A 21,029-nucleotide genomic window follows, 5' to 3' on the forward strand; every position below is an offset into this window, starting at 1 on the left:
CCGTTTAAAAATTGTAAACGTTGCTCAAAAGACAAAGAATTCAATTCTTAGTTTTTATTTTTTGAGAAAGAAGAATATATTCATTTCGTAAACTAACTGAATGAACAATTGTATGACTGCGGTCCCTTGCCACAAAGAGGGGAAATATGAGACGAGGGTCTAGGTTCATGCTCCCGGATTTCGGCAGTTACGGACTGTTTGTTCCCGAAACTAAGACTTTGCGAACCCACGAATGTCATAAAAGGATGAGAGCAAGGAAACGTGTATTTTCGGCATTCGTTCGCCTGCGTAGGAAAATCTCAGACGAAAATTTTCGCCTTTCGTCTCCCGGGTCAAGAAACGTCCTGCCGCATATTTTCGTCATTAGCAGCGAAAGGGTTAACTCTTTGTAGAATGTGAGCACTTGGATATTTTGAACCCTCCAGTAATTTTATGAAGTCAAACATCAGATTCCCATGGCATTTTGGCTACTTTGTAGACATCATGTGAATGCGGTTTAGACATCCTACTGACAAACAAGTCGCCTTATAACCTCCAATGTGTTTCTTTGTGGAAATCATGAATTTTCTCCAATTCATGGGCAATTTTCACCAACTCAGACGCAATTTTCACCATTTTTTTCCTTCTGCTCATGCTTCTCCCACGAAATTTTTATTCGAGGCGTATATGTAAGCCGTAATTTTTTCACTGCATTGGCCGCTCACCGACGCGACGAATTTCCGCGGGTCGCCGTTCTCGCCTCGAAAAACAATTTCGTGGAAGAAGCATGAGCAGAAGAAAAAAATGGTGGCAATCTCGTCTGAGTTGGTTAAAATCGCCCATGAATTGGATTAAATCGCAATTAACACGAAATTCGCGTATTCGCGGGAAAACCCCAAAATTCGCGTTAAAATTCGCGTTATCGCATTTGCGACTTTTGCATGTCCCTAGTTATGGTGGTTAGAGCGCCTCGGTGAAGGTAAACAAGAATTTTATTAAACTTTGGTCACATATTCTTTTAAAGATATACTTTCAATGATCCAAAGAGAAAGGGGATTTGGATAATTTAACTTGGGCTCTTATGGAGAAATACTTTTTTTTAGAAGCTGTTGGTGACAAGACGTTGTTGAGACGCCACTCATTAGGAGCAAAATTTTGTCACTAATCTAAATATGTACGTGAAAGTATAAGTTCATGATAAAATAAGAAAGATATTTGCGAAAAACTGCTTGAAATTTGCAAGGCGGCTGGGAATCTCCGGTGACAATATCGCGAAACGAAAACCTCCAAACCAACTTCGCCTAAATTACGGAAATGTATTCAGTTTCCCGGATTTTACTTGTAAACCAGGTCATGAAGTATTTTCCAAAAGGTTGAAGCTGCTTGTGATAATGTAATATGATACGTTGTGTTCTGCAGGAGCTTCGGGGCCAAGTGTTCCAAGTGCTGCCGCAGCATCAGCGCCACGGACTGGGTGCGGAAGGCGCGGGAGCGAGTGTACCACCTGGCGTGCTTCGCGTGCGACGCGTGCAAGCGGCAGCTGAGCACGGGCGAGGAGTTCGCGCTGCACGACGGGCGACTGCTCTGCAAGGCGCACTACCTCGAAACCCTCGACGGAGGAAGCACGTCGTCGGACGGTGAGTGAGTCCACTGCAGCACTCATGGAGTGCACCCCAGTCCAGGGCAGGCACTTAGACAGGGGCTTCATCACCCCTCGGGGTCGCAACAGCCCGCTCAAAGAGTAGGCATAAAAATATGCAAGAAAGCTACCAGTATAAGGGTACTAATTTGCTTTGAGTATTCGTTTGCAATACATGTCGGCTACACTTCAGAACTGCTTCGTAAAATATAAACATTTGAGCCAGTCAAATAAAATTTAGAGTTCCGCATAGCGGCGAATATATATGGGGAATGCGGGGGGCGCGTTCTCCCTTGCGGGGCCGCCCGTATTGCCAAACATTGCAGAACCACAATTATAACTTTTTTATATCATAAGATGGCATTGTCTTTTATGTGTGAATAATTACTTTAATTAAAACTTTCTTAAACTTTGCATATGACTTGATTATTTTTTTCGATAAAAGTAAATAAAGGTAACTCAAGATATCTTTTGCACCCTCCCACCTTGAATTTTTTCTGTACCCATTACTGCACATAGTAGACTTGAATTTGCTGAAAACTGATTAGCGGAATCCTGGGGAATTCATTGTTATGTCTGAAAGTTATATCTGAAAATTTAAGATCAAGAACTACAAAGACGGTGATTGAATCTCATTAGCTAACTTAGAGTAACCGACTTCTTAAGCTTTTAATGATTGTGGAAAGTAAAAGCCGTTGCTAATACAAAAGATTATTTCGGCCGATACGGATTGGGAAAAAGATAAATTTTACTATGGGCGTCCATGGGAAAACCAAATGGGGATTTTTATACTCTGCTCCTGGCAACTATGGAGCCACTTTTACTGCTCCGTTAATATTAACTTTGATTAATGGTAGGTTCTGGTATGTATTCATGATGCAACACAGTTGAAGATCACTTCAGAGAACGCAGTGGCAATAATGTCTGTGGAGGTCAAATTATTCCTAAACCACTTTATCTAGTGCCATTTTTTTGGCCAAATGTGGGTGGGATGCTGTAGCCTCTCTTACCCTTCATCCTTGAAATCAACCCTGCTCTGAGCTCTGTTTTTATCAATGGAAATTCAAATTTCATTCTCCAGAATCGTTATATGACGGGATAGCGTCATCTTATCCTAAAATATGGATATGCCCAGGGTGCCAAAGAGGATAGCTGACCATCTGACACTCTTTCAAGATTTGGCCCATTTTAATTAAAAAAATATGTGTAACTTACCTGATCTCATGTTTCGGCATATAATCTTTAGCGGTTCTCTCAGGACAAATGAAATTCTCCCTCTTTTCTATGTTCATGTTCCTCCTCGCCCCTTACGTAATAGCTCTCTGCTTCACATTCCGTGATTCCATCTTTTTATCTCTCAAAGCTCTCTTTTCTACCGAATCCTGTCATTGTTTAACTCCATGGCTTCAAAAATCCCTTCCCTGGACCTCATTTTAGCTATTATTTATTTACGTAAACAGCCAATGTAAAAGTCTTTGTGCCGTTTTTGGTGGTGAAATAAATAAATAACCAAAACAAACTTACATCTTGCTACGAAAAAACTGCAAAACAAAACAGTGGAAACGAGACTCCAGGGCGGGCTCGCAAGGTTACACGGTTACACTCCAGGGGTAGGGACTGTAAGCGCGACCTTTTTTCCTCTGCACCCAGAAGGGGAAGGACGGGAAGGAACAAGGAAGGAGGCGCCGCACAGTGGTCCCAAATCGAAAAAAGCTGGCCAAAAGTCATTTTTTCGACTTTTTACGAGGAAGTTTTGAATTATGTATTCGGATTCTGCAGGATATGGCCTATAATATTTTGTACCTGATAGGTCTGTGTGATTATTATGTTGACCTGTGTAACCCGTCAAACATGGGCATGTTCAGCCTAAAACGCCCGAGGCGTAGAAATAGTCGATTTTAGGGTAATTCAACTTAATAAATGACTATTTTAATTTCATGGGATTCATCTGTCAATTTTAATACGGTAAGTTTGCATATTTTTTCACAATATTATGGTATTTTTTGTTCGTTTCAGAATTTATTATAACTATATTTAATTATTTATAATGTTAGCTATTTTTGGGCCTATTTTTAGTCAAATGTGTCAATATAGTTTCGTGCCCCTCCGTGCCCCTCAAAGATTCCTATGCTTAATCCTTAGGAAGAGTATGTACAACAAGTTGGAGAAAAAAAATCTTGCCTATACTTGCCTATCCGACATCTAGAGGGTTTTAAGTTGAGCGGTGCACCGCTCCGCTGAGGGCGGCTGGCCGGCGGGAGACAGTGGCATTATCGCTCAAATATTCCTGTATCGGTAGTCAAACTTGTATGGTGTATACTTAGCATAATTCTACATCCTGTACGATTACATAAATCAAGTGCTTCACGCCTATCGTATGCACACTTCTCGTTTTTGCTCTCACCTTCAAATATTCATGAAACCAATGAGGGCCGGTTTTCATGCTCTTAATGAGAAACATTATGAGTGATCAAAAGTGACTACTCAAGTCCTCATGCGAGACCTTGCAGTAACCACATGATGCTTTTCTCTGCAAAACTTTCCTTATATTTTTATAGAGAAGAGATCCCTTGCATGCTGTACAGCGTTGTCAGCACGTTATTCCGAAATAAGGTATTGGCGCTAAGAGAAATAAATGCTCCCTAATGCCAAAAATTATTCACAGAATCATTTCAACAGCCCATAGACGTAGATAGGATTGAATTCGGAGGGAAAAATTCGTCTAAACCCACCAATGGAGCGTGAATCTTGCTCGTGCATTTTTTAATAATAATGGAATGAGGATGACGGCCTCCCTCACCATAGCCATTGCATGGATGTGGTGAACATTTCCCACTCAGTTTTACTTAATGATTTTCTATGTGAACAAGTGCTGTGCTCCGAACTCTGTTAACACGGCTAACTCGAGAAACTTCTCCTGTCCAGATAATTAAAGCACTTGGTTTGCCAATATTTGGCATTCAAATTTCAGGATACGCCGGAAACTCAGAGGCAAGTCTATATAAGCTTTATATCTTTTATTCAATGTCAAATCATAATTTCCGGTTTATTATTGGTTAAAAATAGACAACTTATAGAAATCACATTCATCGTTTCAGCCGTAAATACTCCTGTAAAATTTGAATTATGGGTGCCGCAAATTTTTTCGTTCCTTGCGGTGTACAATAAAAATACAGAGAGGAAAGAATAGTCATAAGCGAAGAAGAAGGAATATGTCGTGGAATATTTGAAAACAATATTTCGACTGAATGAAATCAAGCATGCAAAAAATATTCTGACGCGCTTTGTGCGAAGAATGTTTTCTCGAAATACCTGAGAAAGTGGAATCAAAGCTCGAGGACATGAGCATTGCAAAGATCTTTGCAATGCTCATGTCTTTGCAATCTCGAGATGTTCAAAAGCTGGTTGCAGAAGGAAATGAAATTCCCTCCAGAAGTTTATCAATATCTCCCTCTCGCATCTAGTGAGTATAAATGATTACCGTGTATGCACATTCGGCGAATATATGCAGTGTATAAAACTTATCATTCATTAATCTCAAACATCATATTTTTAAAAGTGAAGTTTTGATTCAGGATTTAATTTCAGACAAGATGAAATTACGTGTAAATATAAAATTATAATCAATAAGTAAGAAATATTGGACCCGATTCTATAATTTTGAAAAATCTACGAATAAATGCTTTATGTGTATGAAATGTATTATTAATGTGATTTTCACGACGGGTATCGATGAAAGACTTATTCATAGACTTTCAGTGATATTAAAATCTCTGTCCTGCGGCTATGAGATAAATAATGAAGCCTTCAGCCAGTATTGCATTGAAATAGCTGAGCTGTGCATCGATTATGCTTGGTATTATATTCTGCTCATGGTAAATAAAGTGCTGATAAATGGAACAGCAATTCCCAAAGAATCCTTTCTTACAATTGAAGTTTTAACGGAGGAAGCATTGGAGGCCAGGAACATGGACATGAGGAAATTCCGAGAGCATTGTACAAGAAAATACCCAAGAATGTTAAATTATGAAGATATCTTTCGAAGACTCCTGCAAATATTTGAATCATACATTTTAATTACATCAGGAGTTACAAAAAAACGAGGTCAGCCTATCGGGTGAGGTGAAAATTTGCTAATTTTAAGTGATTCGCAGAACGACAATGAGTCCGATGGTGTGACATCGGGAGACGATTATTTTGAAATTTGTTCTTTGTGATACATGAAAGCCATTTTATTGCAATTCGAACATTATTTTCCTCAATGTTCTTAATACCAGTCATTTTATTTCATCTCACGTGACTTATCAAATATATGGAAGCCAAAAATGAGTGAGTGTGAGCACTTTTTTCCGATTTTGGTATCTCACCAACTATGCTGATGGTCGCGGGTTCGAATCTCACCAATTTCATGTCGTAAATTCTATAATGGGTTTTAACAGAAATTTATACATCTTTTACCTTAAAATTATACTAATTTAAACTCTCCATGAACACCAAGTTATCACCAATCGCAATGACATCTATATTGAGATTTTCTAAAAATTGTTTAAATAATAACAGCTCAAATAATGATAAAATGAAGAGACATCGTAAAAATAATGCCAAAATCAGATTCAGACGATCAAAATCAGTGGGAGATATCCACTTTTGTTGCTGTTTTAGCTAAAATTACGACGTTATTAATTTTGGCCAGCTTTTTTCGATTTGGGACCACTGTGCGCCGCCGCGATAGGAGCCCGAAGACGCCTCCTGGGAGGGAATAGGGAAGGAAGGGAAGGGACGAGGAATCCCGCACCGTCACAAGGCGGGCGGGTCCTACTATTAGCGAAACCAAGCATACGCAATGAATGTGCCAGCGATTTTAGTGGGGTTTCCTATGAGGAAGAAAAATCCATCGATCAGATCGCTAGATTGCAAAACAAAACAGTCAAGTGAAAAAATCAAGACATTTTGAGAAAAATAGTTAATTCAGCAAAAATATTTATCAACACTTTCTCTTCCTATGCTACAGCCATTTGGTAACATTCCAACTATAATTTATACCCCTAATCACGTAATACCAAAATCGATTATAAGACTAAATCATGCAATGAAACATTTGCAAGATTTTGCCAAAACAGGATTTTCTTCAGCTCACTCATGGATTGCTATCCTCTCATCACCAAAAACCAGTTCATTATAATCATGCAAGAAATACATGTGAGCGATTTACTGGAGTTACGTGACATGGCAGCAAACTATACTTTATGGACTCTAGAAACGTAGCAGATGTTGTGAGCAATGAAATGTTGCGTTTAGCATACACTTCATAAAATGGCATTTTTAGGCATAGAGCATCTCCACCTTAGTTTTGTCACCCATGAATCTCCCATCTTGACCTGTTGTCCTTTTCTCTTCCCCACCTTTGTTGGGCTCTGCGGCGTCGGCGGCCTCGCCAGAGGGCGGAGAATCTGAGAGTTACCAGAAGAACAAGGCAAAGCGGGTGCGAACCACGTTCACGGAAGAACAGCTGCAGGTCCTGCAGGCCAACTTCCAACTGGACTCAAACCCAGATGGCCAAGACCTGGAGAGGATCGCGCAGATCACCGGACTCAGCAAGAGGGTCACGCAAGTGTGGTTCCAGAATTCAAGGGCGAGGCAGAAGAAGCACCTGCACACTGGCAAGCTCAAGGGACAAAGTGAGTGCACCATTTCATATTCCCACCCTACATTCGCGCCCCGCGTGAAGTATGGATGTGTGATGGAGGGGCTTTGGAGGCTACAACCGGTGGGATACCCAGGAATTTTGTTTGGGGGGGTGGTCCAAAATCATTGGGGAAAATGTTTTAAAAACAGGATACCATGTAGAGGGTGTTAAACTAATTTTAACAATTTTCACTTTCGAAAAAACTTCATTTTTCAAAGAAATCTTTTGTAAATTCATGATTTTTCAAATATTTTGTTTTCTTTTATGAAGTAAAGTATGCATATATGTTTTTATATTTTGGGGGTTCCGGACCCTCTGGACTCCCCCCTCGCTACACCACTGGCTCCAACCCCCCTTTCTTCCCCTCCCCCAATTTTTCCTATGCGGCTTCTACCTGTGATACATCTGCTGAGGGGAGCACTATTCCAGGGACCCAACGGGATCAAAATTAGAGGGGGGCGGGGGTGAAAGCCATGGTCGTTCAAGTTGAAACATTTTAGCATGGAAAAGGTGAATGAAAACAAAAGTTTAGGAAAATTATAACAGCAATTTATTAGTTCATGAGGTCATTTTGTTGAAAAAAATACAATAAGTTTTATTTTTGTTACATATCTTATTATACTAATATCATTTTTCATGAGTTTAAAGAAAATTTGTTGAAAACTTTCGTTTCAATTCAGTTCTGATTGCTCTTAACCCTTTCACTGCTGCGAACGTACCTGGTACGTTCGCATGGCAGGCTGCTGTGAACATGCCTTTTCTTCCTCCCTGCCATACGGTTAGCACTTTTGCCGCATGCGAGGGTTAGGTTTTGGGAGATTGAGCAGCAGCAAAAGGGTTAAAGGCTTCTGCGATTTTTTTTCTTCTAGGTACGCCCATCTTCGCAAGATTTCTTTCTGGGTACGCCCATAAGGGACACCTATCTTTTGATACTCTGTTTTATATTATACTTACATTTATATGACTGTCAATGTCTACCAGTAACTAACAATAAAGTTAACTTCAAGCACTATGCAAATGAAATATGTAGCTAACATAATAAAATGCATGATTTTCTGATGCGTTTCAATTGATAACAAAATATCAATACCTATTGACAACCCCCTGTCCTCCCAAACACCCACAAAGTAAATTTCTGGCTACATGCCTCAGAAGCAGCACATTGTAGTATAAGCCAGTGGCGGATACAGATGGGGGGTGCGGGGGGCACGCGCCCCTCCCTTGCGGGTCCGGCCGTATTGCCAAACATTGCAGAACCACAATTGAGACTTTTTTATATCAAAAGATGGCATTGTCTTATATAAGTGTATAATTACTTTAATTAAAATTTTATTTTACTCTGCCTGTGACTTGATTACTTTTTATCACGATAAAAGTAAAGGCAACTCAATATATCTTTTGCGCCCCTCCCTTGAGTGCTTTCTGTATCCGACACTGGTATAAGCTTGTACCGTTAATGACAGAGTAAATAGGTTTTTGCCAGCAGGGACCGAAGTGCTTATGTTTAACTGAGAAATTATTCGTGAAAAGTTAATAGCTCCAGCATAAAAAAAAATAAATATTAGTACAAATTTACCATTTTGGCCTTTTTTTGCAATGCTGTATCATAAAATTTTGTTGAAAAACCTCAGATTCAGACCTCTTTACATTTTATTCCAAATTGTTTGGGTTTTCAAGGCTACTATTTTGCCCCTTCGAGATCATGCATGCTTGCCATGGCATATTGCACCCAATGCAGACACACCTATAGTTACATGCTCAGCTACAGTTCCAAAAATCATTCATTTCAAGGTATGGAATGCAATTCCAAAATAAATAAAGGCTTTAACCGATATAGAATTATTTCAGTGCAATTATTTTAATTACCTGATCCAACGATAATATACAAGATCTTCATTGTCTATTATTATGCAAACTTAGTATTAATGTTGAAAGTGTTTTATTTTTCTCGATATAAAATTATTTGCCAGTATAACTCTTGCTAATAACTTTCTCACTGTTTTCATTATTAGCCTGTTGATTTCAGGTGTTTTTATCCTGAGCATTGAATAATAGTCTATTCTTTTATTCTTCTTGATTCCTGCATAGTCCATCATGCGTCAGCGCCCATTCCAAGAGGGGATACTGACTCGTCGCCCTTCGGGAGACACATCAACCTTCACCTCACGTACTCGTTCCAGTCGCCGCCCTCCCTCAGTCAGCAGCCCAATGTTGTGTCCGCCATCCCACTTGGAGGAGCCACTAACAACAACAATAGTAAAGTCACCGTGGTGTCAGCCTCAGCTCCATCTCCTGTCCCTCCCACAACAAACACATTGTTCCCGTCACATGCGCATGGTTAGTATTCCCTATCACGTCTCTATGAGCTCAAAAAGTGCCAGCTTTCCAATTCAGAGAATCTCTTAAAGTGTGGTGAAATGTGGAGGCCACCTCCTTCTGAGCACATACATTTTCTTAAGTGTGTGTCTAAACCCGTCACCACAGTAACCATTTTGCAAGTCTTTTATGTGCAGAATTATCTGAAGGAAGACAGACAAACTAGGTATCACATAGAATACGTATACATACTAAATAGGGACAGAGCAGGTAAAGGACCCTCGTATTTCTCTCCCAATGCTTTGGTTGATACTCTGTGAGGAGAGTCGTGGCAATTAGACAACTAATGTGTTGAAAAACTTCCTTGTGCCCTTCCTTGCATTTAATTTTCATGTGGCACTGACACAATGATGAAGCCAAGTAAAAGGGGCTGCCTATTGTCCATGTCAAACAGGGATGAGTCAAGAATTGTTTGCGGTGGTTCACAGAGCAGGGTTACAGGAATGGGCAATGGTCAAAATGACGAGGCTGGAGTCGCTGCACGTTCTGTGTTGAGAATGGTGGTTTTATTATGGCATTATGTTGGTGGCCAACTCACAGCTGCTTTGGCACATCATAGTATGCCCTTTTTGAACTGCACCGGCGTGTCTTTCAAGCGAGTTGCGTACCAGAATTCATTTAGAGAGGATTGATTAGGGATGCCAGTCCGCAACAGCTTGTAGAACCAGCTTCTTTTGTTCAATGAAACTGGATGTGGGCAACAGGGCGGGGATTTTTCCTAGACTGTGGGCGTGGTTTGGGTGGCTGAGAGAGGGGAAAAGTGAGAGTGATTGTGGGAGTAAAGGTCGTTTTTTGCCAGTACTTTGGAGGGGAGGGTAAGGAAAGGTTCCAGGGTGAGGGTACCACATTCATCTTGCCTCTTTACAAGCGATATTATGGGTCATCTCCATCACCAAGTTTCAGAAGTTCTCCTTTTTCTGGATGTTGATTAAAATCAGTCCTCAATTGTTCTTCTGGGGTTGTGTGTTGAGGGTTGGTGAAAGTGGAAATGGTAGAAAACCTTGAATCCTGGAGAATTTGGGATGTCAGTAGACAAGGAGGGAGAACCGAGGTTTGAATCTCTTGTGAGGGAGGCAGGGGATTAGGTCCCGATGGATACAGCTGTGGGCCTCAGTTCTTGAAATTGTTTTGCGAGTTAAGTGGAAGAGATTTACATTCCTCAGAGGCGTGTTCTGAACAATATGTTTCAAGAATTAGCATTTGATTATTCTAATAATATATTTTGCCTCTGGTTTCAAAATGGAGGATTTCAATTTCTAGGAGGAGTTGGTGAAGTTTTTGCTTGGTAATATGTCCTGTTTCCAAGAGATTATTAGCCACCATTGAGCAATTGTCACCTTAATTGGAGTATCACTTTTGTTTATTCAACGGTGTGGTGATTCTTCGACCTGTTTGTCCCACTTAGGCTACACTGCGTGATGCACAAGAAATCATGTACACCCCACACTTATGTGCTAAACATCACTTGCTATTTTTCTTTCAGAAAAAGATTTTCAGTGTCATTGCATAAGGGGCCAAGCAACAGTATTTTGCTGCATTTTTCTTTGCTGGTGAAGTTTTTGCTTGAGTGGTCATTACTTCTATCGTTGTTGTTATTTTATTTTTTTACAATTCAAAATAGACGTGGTTTTAAATTTAAATATGAAGGCCATGCATGGCATATGGGGGGTGCAGGGGTCACGCCCCCCCCCCCCCTAGTGGGGCTGCCTGCATTGCCAAACATTGCAGAACCACAATTGTAACTTTTTTATATCATGAATAGCATTGTCTTGTATATGCTTATAATCAGTTTAAATAAAATTATCTTAAATATTGCAGGTAACTTGATTATTTATCATTGTGTTAAAAGCATAGGTAGCTCGAAATATCTCTTGTGCCGCCCCCTTGAGTTTTTTCTATATCCGTTACTGTATGAAGGAAATGTAATAATGTTAAGAATTCTGTTTAGCATGATCAATATTTCATCAAGAAAGTGGTATTTCCCCAGCAATAATACGCATTGTATCACCCTGGAGTGGAATTCAGCATGATAGTATAATTTCCATAGGGCATCAATCTCTTCAAGCCTTCAACATGTCCTAGATTATCTTGCTGCCTGGGATTCTCTTCACTAAAATTACTCCAAAGCACTCGCAATGATTATTTTAAGGTACTAGTTTTCTATCATATTGGGAACAGAAGGGCTCCTAAAGTTGGTGGCGTATAATGAGGTTTCCCTGAATCTACATTTGAGCTGTGCATATCTCAGTGAAAACATTAAAAAATTGTGATTACAAAATATTTTTTGTATCCACCCAGTGAAACTTTGCTTGTTTTAAGGATCTCCATTATGCTGGGAACTAAACCACCACTAAGCATGCTCTGTGCACATTAATGGAGACTTGGTCATGACACTGATGACTGGAAGAGCATAGCTGTTCGTTACTGAAATAAAGAAAGTGTCCACAGGTGCTATCTTATTCTGTCGTGACCACTCTTCATTACCTACAAGTGGAACATTGCTGACATCAAAGAAGATTCATCCAAAGAAGCCAGAGCAGAAACTTCTTGCACCAACAAGTGTGTTTTGTGTTGTGAGTTCCAATTGAAAAAAATTACTTACTTGCCATTGATTGCCTTTTGAAGAATGAAAGGATAGGCTATCTGATTATAACCTTGTGCTGAAGTGCTCTGCATTGGCAATATTATAGTTTGCTGAGGTACATGTATGTGAGTGATGGCAGTTTGCTTACCTCTTCCGTTTCTGTTATACTAAAGTTTTAAATTTGTTCTTACTAAGAAGACAAGTTATTTAAGCATTGTATTAATTCCTACATTTTAAAGTTGATTGACTGGTTTTAGTAGATTGCTTTTGATTACAACAAGCTGCCAATATGGAATTATTATTATCAATTGAATTTTGGGCAATTACTCTGCATTAAAAGCAGAGCCAAGGTGTCTAGAACCACCAAAGAGAGCCCACTGCGTGCTTGCCAAATTAGGATTAAAATGACGTCTTATCTACCAAAGTTGGAAAAAGATTTACGGACAGAATAGACAGCAATCAAGTCAAATTTGAGACTAAACATAAAATCAAGGTTCACTGAATAATTCTCTCTCTTCCATAAACTCCCAGGTAATAGCAAGAGAGCTCCCATAAAACAGGAGAATAGCAAGGCTTCCAGGCACATTTGAAAGGTGCATGGGCCAACCCCATCAGCACAGCTAGATGGGAACCTCCTCAGAAGGCTCCTACCAGCCCAGAGTAATCTAACAAATCGAGATTTTTCGCGGTCTTATTTCACACAGTACTGGCAACCCCCCTCAGTAATATAATACAAAAATGAATTTTAAAAAAATCATAAAGCTTAATTTAAGTTCTAAGAAGGTTGAATAGAAAAAAAATTCTGGGGAAGAAACAGCCCTTCTTGTAGTGTCCTTGATGGTGGGTGGTCCCATGGCCTCCTAACCAAATTCTCTCGCTATGCCTTGTTTGGGTTGTGCGGCCATTGCGCATTGTGGTGACGATTTCAGTGAGTCTCAGCTGCATTGCTGAAGGACAAAAGATAAGAAGATTTCTCGTGTAAGCAAAGATTCAAGTGGAAACATATGTCTGTAGAGTGATGAAGAGATCAGAAGCAGCTTTTGGGTGGGTTGGGAAGGAGAGCAAATTAAGTCATTTGAATTTCTAAGGAGAAAGGGTTGAACCCTTCAAATAAAGCCCATAAGTCCAGTCTTTCACTGTGTGTGGAATGTGTTTGAAAGAACTGAGCGCCTCTTCGGAGGCAGAGCATGTGGAAGACTATCCTCCCAGCATACTTATTTAGGATCATCATGGAGGGCCATTGCTGTTAGGAGACGGATTATCAGAACCTCAAATCATCAGATTAATTTATTTTACTAGGCACTGATCTATTAAACAAGTACAGACAAGACTCTCATCATTATGAAGTTCACACGACCAAAAAACCAATTCGTAATAACAAAGATTTTATAAGTGTTTCTTTGAGGAACCATTGAAAAAAACTTAGTTTGTCAAAGTTTCTAGTCTCTTCAATCTCCCTAACTTAAAATCACACTGCGAAATGGCTTCAGAGTCAAGTGCATATGTCATATACGTGATAAAATTAGACACAAATACATATATAAAAACAAGCTCATTCGTTTAATTTTCTCAATAGAAAAATGCAGCATGATGTAATCGAGGGTAAATGTCTCCCCGAGTGCAGTAAAGTCCTCTATATACATAACGATGCATCCCGAGACCTTGCTCGTGAGTTGATAAACCCATAAAAGGCACCGAGGAGTGTGGTTATCCTGCAGAATGCATCACTGCATCACAACTGTGTGTTAACTTATGATTGTGACGAACTGATCTAGCTGAGAGTGCGACACTGCCTAACTAGGTGCCTAGGTGTTGTGGGTTGTCCTGAGTTGAATCTTAACTCCTAGAGAATATAATTTCTAGCTCGGATGAAACTACGTGTATCTACACATGTACATAGTTTTGCTTTGCTCCGGGCTGAAACAAAGCATTTCCATTTCATGTCATTGCTGTTTACTGCAGTCATATAGTGTGTCTCTTAGTGCCACCAGCACTGCATGCAGTGACAATAAATATGGCTCTTGTAAGCCCCCAAACCAGCAAACAATTGTTATCGGCCCTATCCTCTTGTACAAATGTATCTGATTCTATAACTGAAATACATTCCTTCAGAGTTGCTAAACTTACTTTTCTCTTTTCCTCATGCAATCTAGTATCCATGGATTCATCCCTGGACCAAACACCACAGGATTCATTGCTGTCGTGCATGCAAGGAGAAGTGTGACTCAATTAGTGTCACAATGTGAATTTGAATATGACATTTGAAATGACATAGGTGCAGCAGGAGGTGCATTGCAATGCCCAGGAATGAGTGTGCAAGTGTTTTCTGTGAGGGATCCAGTGAAGATTGGGTGTTCCCAAAGGAGTGGTGTCCAATATGTGATGATGAATGAAGTGCTTGTTTGGTGAGGGCCATTCATTGACTCAAAAGAGTGATTCGGAGGCATTGAGCTAATGGCATTTCATTTTCGTGATATTTTTTTTTGGATGAGGTGGAAATACAGTTTGCAATATTAGTATTTAACTGGCCTTAAATTATTCTATGGATGAAATGTTGCAGATTTTGTGTATATAATTGACTTCTGTCATAGTTGTGGATTTAGGAGCATTTTGTGTTTTTATTATGCCCACCTAATAAAGTTTAAGCTCTATTTAATTCATAGTGCTTAATTTACTCGATTCATTTTTTTCAAATACATATAGTACGTCGATTGTATTCCATATAATGTTATTGTGCTTTAACTCAGTTTATATTACTGACAATTGTGCTACAAGATGCTGGTCCCAATGTAATTACAGAAACTCTGATTTGTAAAGTGAAACCATGTTTTAAGAGGTCATCAAAAAGATAAAAGAAAAGTGCATAGTCTCATGAAGATGTACCTCTTCCTTAACAGGTAACCATTGAAGGAAGAATGCTCATGGAAGGTTTTCAGGAATGAGTGGTAATAAACTAAGCCATTTATTAACTTTCTACCAAAAAATTGCATCATGATGCATCAAAACTTTTAAAATTTTAATTTCATGCATATTTGCCATTGCCAGTGGAATGAAATATGTATCGCGGTACATATTTCTTTCCACCCAAATAAGATAGAAAAGTTTAAGAATCGAAGTCCAAAGTTAAACTTAATTAGTGTTTTTTGCGTTCTTTGCCCAGATGATTTTTGGACTTAGTAGTCGCTGAATATGTTTCAATTAGTGGAATTGAATGACGAAATTTTTTTGAAAGAACTCTGGAAACGATTTAACCGTTGATTATGGACAATTTTTTGCGTTCCTTGCCTAGATGATTTTCAGACTTAGTTACTTGGTGCCTTCGTTGAAAATATTCTAAATGGAATCAAATGACGAAAGTTGATGCATCCCCAAAAAAGCTGTTTAAAGCGCGATTCATGGACTTTAGAAATGATTAAACCTTAGATTATGGAATGGGAAATCTAATAGGCAAATAAAAATGTTGCCCACCATGTTGCAAAGTAACGTTGCCATTAAACGTTGTGTCAACGTTAACATTACAATGCAACATTTGTAACGTTGCTACAACGTTGAGACAACCTTCTCTGCTGCTGGGGCGTATTTCTCCGAATATAGTCCCCCCCTAATTTTGAGGCTTCAATTTCGGGAAATATTAAAAAAAAATGTGTTTGAATATAGTCCCCCCTTTACTTTTACCACAGGCATTTTTGGAAAAAAAGGGGGGACTGTATTCAGACATACACGGTAAGCAGTGCTGGTTGCAGGGGCATCTGGTCTTTTTGAAGTTCAAGCTATCAAGCAGGATGATCAGGAGTTAAGGATACATACCTCCCTCAACACTCTTAAACAAAATAGAATTTCTGGAATAGAACTGAGTAGAGCAATTCTCACTCAATATTGGGATAATTACTTCCAACAGCCCTGTGATATATTGTCATTGTTATTGTTTGTAACCTGCTAGACATAATTTAGTGTGTCATTTGTTTTGGCGCCAAACAATAAATGGAACGCTACCTTTTAGCGTCACTTGCACGGTAACCATCATAGCGTCAAGTCATTACATTGGCGACGAGGGCGGGATGCCGAATTTTATGGAGAAGTTTGTGTTGGGGGTGGACAATTGGGAGTCCTATGAGGAGAGATTGGACGAGTACTTTATTGTGTTGGACTTGGGAGAGGAAGAGGTGCACGCAGCTAAGAAGAAAGCGTTGCTGTTATCGTCGATAGGGAAGGAGGCGTACGAAGTCGTACGTAATTTGTGCGAGCCCAAGAAGCCGTCGCAGTGCTCGCTTGATGAAATCAAGGGTAAGCTGAGGAGTCATTTCAACCCTCAGAAATCGGCAATTGCTGAGAGGCACAAGTTCCATCAGAGGACACAAGGGAAGGAGGAGAGCGTCCCCGAGTTTGCGGCTGGCCTTCGCAGCGCGTCGCGTCATTGCAAGTACGGCGGATTCCTGGATGAGGCCCTGCGAGACCAGTTTGTCCTGGGACTCAGGGATTCGGCTATCGCCCAGGCATTGTATTTGGAGGACGAAAGTTTAACTTTCGCCCGAGCAGTGGAGATAGCCGCATCCCGGGAAAAGGCACTGGTGTACGCGGAGACGAGTAAAAACGCAGCAGAGGGAAGAAATTTGGAAGTTGGGGGAGGCGCAGCAGAAGTGCATTATGTGAAAGGTGAGATGGAGGAAGACGACGACGCCGAGGCGGTGCATCGAGTAGGCACGGGAGTGCCAGGAGGAAGCTCCCGTAGATGGCAGAAGCAGGAGAGAAGGCCACCAAGTGTAGACAGGTGCAACTGCTGTGGTTACGTGGGCCACAGGGCTGCAAGCTGCAAGTACAGGTCATACAAATGTGACATTTGCAAAAAGACAGGGCACCTTAAGGCAATGTGCAGGGAAAGTAGAAGGGTAAGTGCACCGAAAAGGGTATCATTTCAAGTTTTGGCCGAGGGGGAACAGGATTTTTCCGAAGGTCGCTGTTCTTCCTATGCTGATGATTTTGATCTTGCATTGTACAACATAAATACTGCTATGATTGGAGGGGTGGGTCCTTGGTATGCTGAAGTGATAGTTAATGGTATAGCCCTGAAAATGGAGTTGGATTCAGGCTCATCCATCTCTGCAGTGTCAGAAAGATGTTATTATAAGTATTTTTCTAACTTAAAACTTCAGGATACTCGAGTAAAATTAAGGTCATATGCAAATACGCTCATTGAACCCAAGGGTATTGCGGAAGTTGATGTAGTGTATCAGGGGTCTCATGCTAAATTGCCACTGTTTGTAGTAAGGAATGGAGGGCCGCCATTATTGGGTAGAGATTGGCACAGTGCACTGGGCCTACCTCAGCCGGTGCAAAAGGTATGCTCGTCACAAGTCAAGTTTGGGGAAGATGTCATGAAAAGCTTCAAGGATCTGTGGGATGAAGGGTTAGGGACCTTCAATGGGAGGGAAGTCGCCCTTCACTTAAAAGCAAATGCAACACCGGTGTTTTGTGCTCCCAGAGCCTTAGCATTTGCCCTTAGAAATAAAGTTAATGAGGAGCTTGACAGATTGCTGGAGCTGGGTATTTTGTATCCAGTAGATTTTAGCGATTGGGCAACACCGATTGTACCAGTAATGAAAAGCACCGGGAAGGTAAGGATTTGCGGGGATTTTAAAATTACTTTAAACCCAAATTTGAATATTGAAAGGTACCCCCTGCCTAGAGTGGAAGAGGTCTTTCTTAAGTTGCAAGGTGGTCAGGCATTTTCAACCAGGCTTTTCAACAGCTAGTTTTAGCCGAAGATTCACAGCGTATGTGCACAATTAATACCCATAGGGGCCTTTTTAGATATGCTAGGTTACCTTTTGGTGTTGCATCTGCCCCAGCCATCTTTCAAAAGATAATGGATCAAGTGGTTCAAGGCCTTTCAGGGGTGGCTTGTTTTCAGGATGATGTAATTGTTACAGGCTGTAATGAGGAGGATCACAGTAAAAATTTGTATGCATTGCTAGAAAGGTTGCAAAAATTTGGATTTCGAGTAAATAAGCAAAAGTGTAAAATTGGTTGCGAGTCAGTGGAATTTTTGGGGCATAGGATTGATAAAAGTGGGCTTCATGCAATGAAGGATAAAGTGGAAGCAATTGTAAAATCACCAGCTCCGAAAGATGTCCCCCAGCTAAGATCTTTCTTGGGTCTTGTAGAATATTACTCCAAGTTTTTACCGGGCCTAGCTTCTGTGCTGTTTCCTTTGCATGAACTTCTTAAGAAGGGTGTCGTATGGTTTTGGTCAGCAGACTGTGATGCAGCCTTTATGAAAATTAAAAGGTTAATCACATCACATAGGGTATTGGCACATTATGATCCTACTGTAGATGTGATATTAGAATGTGATGCTTCACCATTTGGCGTAGATTCGGTGCTGCTCCATAAATACACCAATGGAGAGGAAAGGCCAATTGCCTTTGCATCTAGGTCACTGAGTAGTGCAGAAAGGAATTATTCACAAATAGATAGAGAGGCTTTGGCCATCATTTTTGGGGTGAAAAAGTTCCATCAGTATTTATATGGTCGTCACTTTGTTTTGAAAACATACCATAAACCGCTGCTCCACATTTTTGGGGAAAATAGAGGGATACCACAAATGGCTGCCAACAGGTTACAGCGCTGGGCAGTAATATTGCAAGCCTATGATTATGAAATACGGTATATCAAAGCAGAGCAAAATGTAGTTGCAGATGGATTATCTAGGTTACCCGTGGAGCAGGAGTCAAATATTACAGAGGAAATCTCCTATTTGCAGGTAGGAGAAAGTGAATTTCTTCCTGTTACCTCAAAGGTAATAAGCAAAGCTTCTCGGGTGGATAAATGTGTAAGTAAGGTAATTGATTTTTGCTTGTTTGGCTGGCCAAGTAAGGTGGGTGAGGAGTTGAAGCCATATTTTGATAGGCGATATGAGTTGACAGTGGAGCAAGGTTGTTTGATGTGGGGAAATAGAGTTATAGTGCCAGAAGGGTTAAAACTGAAAATATTGTCAGAGTTGCATTCAGGGCACTTGGGGATGGCAAAATCAAAATCATTGGCAAGGTCATATGTTTGGTGGCCAAAGTTGGATCAGGACATTGAAAAGATGGTAAAGTCTTGTGAGTCCTGCTTATCAAATAAGCCAACACCAAATAGGGTACCATTAAAGAGTTGGGACTGGCCAGAGAAACCATGGCAAAGACTACATTTAGATCTGGCAGGACCCTTCGTGGGAAAGATGTTTATGGTTTTAATTGATAGCCACACAAAGTGGCCAGAGGTAAAGGAGTTAAGAACTAGTTCAGGTGAGGAGATCATTTCTCACCTAAGAAATGTATTTTCTGTCTTTGGACTCCCGGAGCAGATTGTTACCGACAATGGCCCCCAATTCACTGGTGGAGAATTTGCAAAATTCTGTGAAATGAATTGTATAAGACACATATTTTCTCCACCATATCATCCAGCAACCAATGGGGCTGCTGAAAATATGGTAAAGATTTTCAAAAACAAACTGAAAACCCTTTTGCACTCAGGAGTTCCCTTGCATGTTGCCTTGCCCAGATTCCTTTTTGACTATAGACTGGCACCTCACTCTACCACGGGGGAAGCTCCAAGCAAACTGATGTTTGGAAGACTCCCGCGTTCTCGGCTCGCGGTAGTGAAGCCAAATACGAGAGAGGTTGTTACAAACCACCAAAGGGCTCAAGGAGGAGCTCAGGGGGGTTCTTTTGAGCGAGTGTTTAGAAGTGGTCAAGAGGTGATGGTGAAAGTTTACCCATATGGTATAGGGAAGTGGGTGAAGGGAGTGGTGAAAGAGGTTCTCGGTACAAGGAACTACAAAATTTTGACTGATGATGGGAATCTCATTCACAGGCATACTAATCAAATCCAGGGCAGGGAGACAAGAGTGACAATGAGGGAGAGGCCAAGTTGTGTACAGATTGAGGAGGTAGCTGTTGCTCCAGAAATAGCTCCCAGAAGCGAAGAGGTAGGCATGTCAGAAGAGGGATCGGTGCAATCTGTGGGGGGATGGGAGTCTCAAAATTGTGTCTGGGGACCGAGGCTGCCCAAAGTGGGAGGGAATGTGAATGACCAGAGTGTGACGGGAAACAGTGTCCCTCAAAGGAGGTACCCTCTTAGAGAGAGGAAAAGAAGGGAGTGTTTGGATTTGTGAAGTTTTTTTTTCTGCTTATTTGTAATGTTCAATTTGTAAACATGAAGTATGTCTCCTTTGGTTTTTCTTCTCTCTCCAATATAGAATTTCATTTTTTTGTGATGTTGCAAAATTGTCTCTTCGCAATATGTGGTATCTGAAGTCTGATGAGAGAGTAGACAAGCGCCTTTTAGACATTCATCAGCTATGGAAAACATTTTCTGTTTAGCTGATGAAATAATAACTTTCATCGGAGAGCCACCTTAAAGATCTTTTCAATGACATATTCCAGAGTTTACAGAGGTGTGGCCACCCCTAAGTCCTCCCCATAATCTGCTACCTTTTCAAACTAAGGATTCTTGAATGTGTAGAAAAACTTCTGGATACATTTGTCATTGTTCAATTGGACCAGGGATTAGACTGGGAACATGGACAGGAAAGCAACTTTAGAAACTCAACACAAATTTTACACAAAATAAATATACATATCTGTTTATTATGTTACTGACCTCTTAAGGGGCACAGCTAGGAATTAACGCTAGGAGGGGTTTCAGGCGGAACTAATACTGGGGGGTATTGGGTGTGGTATACCCGCCAGGGTAAGCAGGAGGTGTGAGGGCCCTCTGCCAGA

The 21,029-nt window shown here is 40.6% G+C and overlaps 2 protein-coding genes across 4 annotated transcripts in view; both read left to right on the forward strand.

Moving 5' to 3' along the window:
- Positions 1 to 14,933, forward strand: part of LOC124156207 (LIM/homeobox protein Awh) — a 119,581-nt gene extending 104,648 nt beyond the window's left edge. For 2 of the 3 annotated variants that reach the window (XM_046530600.1, XM_046530611.1), the window contains 4 exons: positions 1,399 to 1,616; positions 7,057 to 7,296; positions 9,393 to 9,641; positions 14,418 to 14,933. In XM_046530600.1, the coding sequence (XP_046386556.1) occupies positions 1,399 to 1,616; positions 7,057 to 7,296; positions 9,393 to 9,641; positions 14,418 to 14,488 (778 nt within the window). In that variant the 3' untranslated portion in view covers positions 14,489 to 14,933. Of the gene's footprint in view, positions 1 to 1,398; positions 1,617 to 7,056; positions 7,297 to 9,392; positions 9,642 to 11,999; positions 12,254 to 14,417 lie in introns of all 3 variants that reach the window. The other variant, XR_006864285.1, reaches the window with a different exon arrangement.
- Positions 14,934 to 16,171: 1,238 nt separating this feature from the next.
- LOC124156226 lies at positions 16,172 to 20,519 on the forward strand. The gene is made up of 2 exons (XM_046530631.1): positions 16,172 to 17,150; positions 20,119 to 20,519. Exons 1-2 carry the CDS (start codon positions 16,323 to 16,325, stop codon positions 20,125 to 20,127), a joined length of 837 nt encoding a protein of 278 aa, XP_046386587.1. The 5' UTR covers positions 16,172 to 16,322; the 3' UTR covers positions 20,128 to 20,519.
- Positions 20,520 to 21,029: the final 510 nt, after the last annotated feature.

The sequence above is a fragment of the Ischnura elegans genome, chromosome 1 (assembly GCF_921293095.1).
Source record: "Ischnura elegans chromosome 1, ioIscEleg1.1, whole genome shotgun sequence".
Lineage (NCBI taxonomy): Eukaryota > Metazoa > Arthropoda > Insecta > Odonata > Coenagrionidae > Ischnura > Ischnura elegans.

Bases quoted from the DNA above. Each gene is read 5' to 3' on its own strand.
- LOC124156226 (XM_046530631.1), top strand. From the start codon at position 16,323: ATGCCGAATTTTATGGAGAAGTTTGTGTTGGGGGTGGACAATTGGGAG.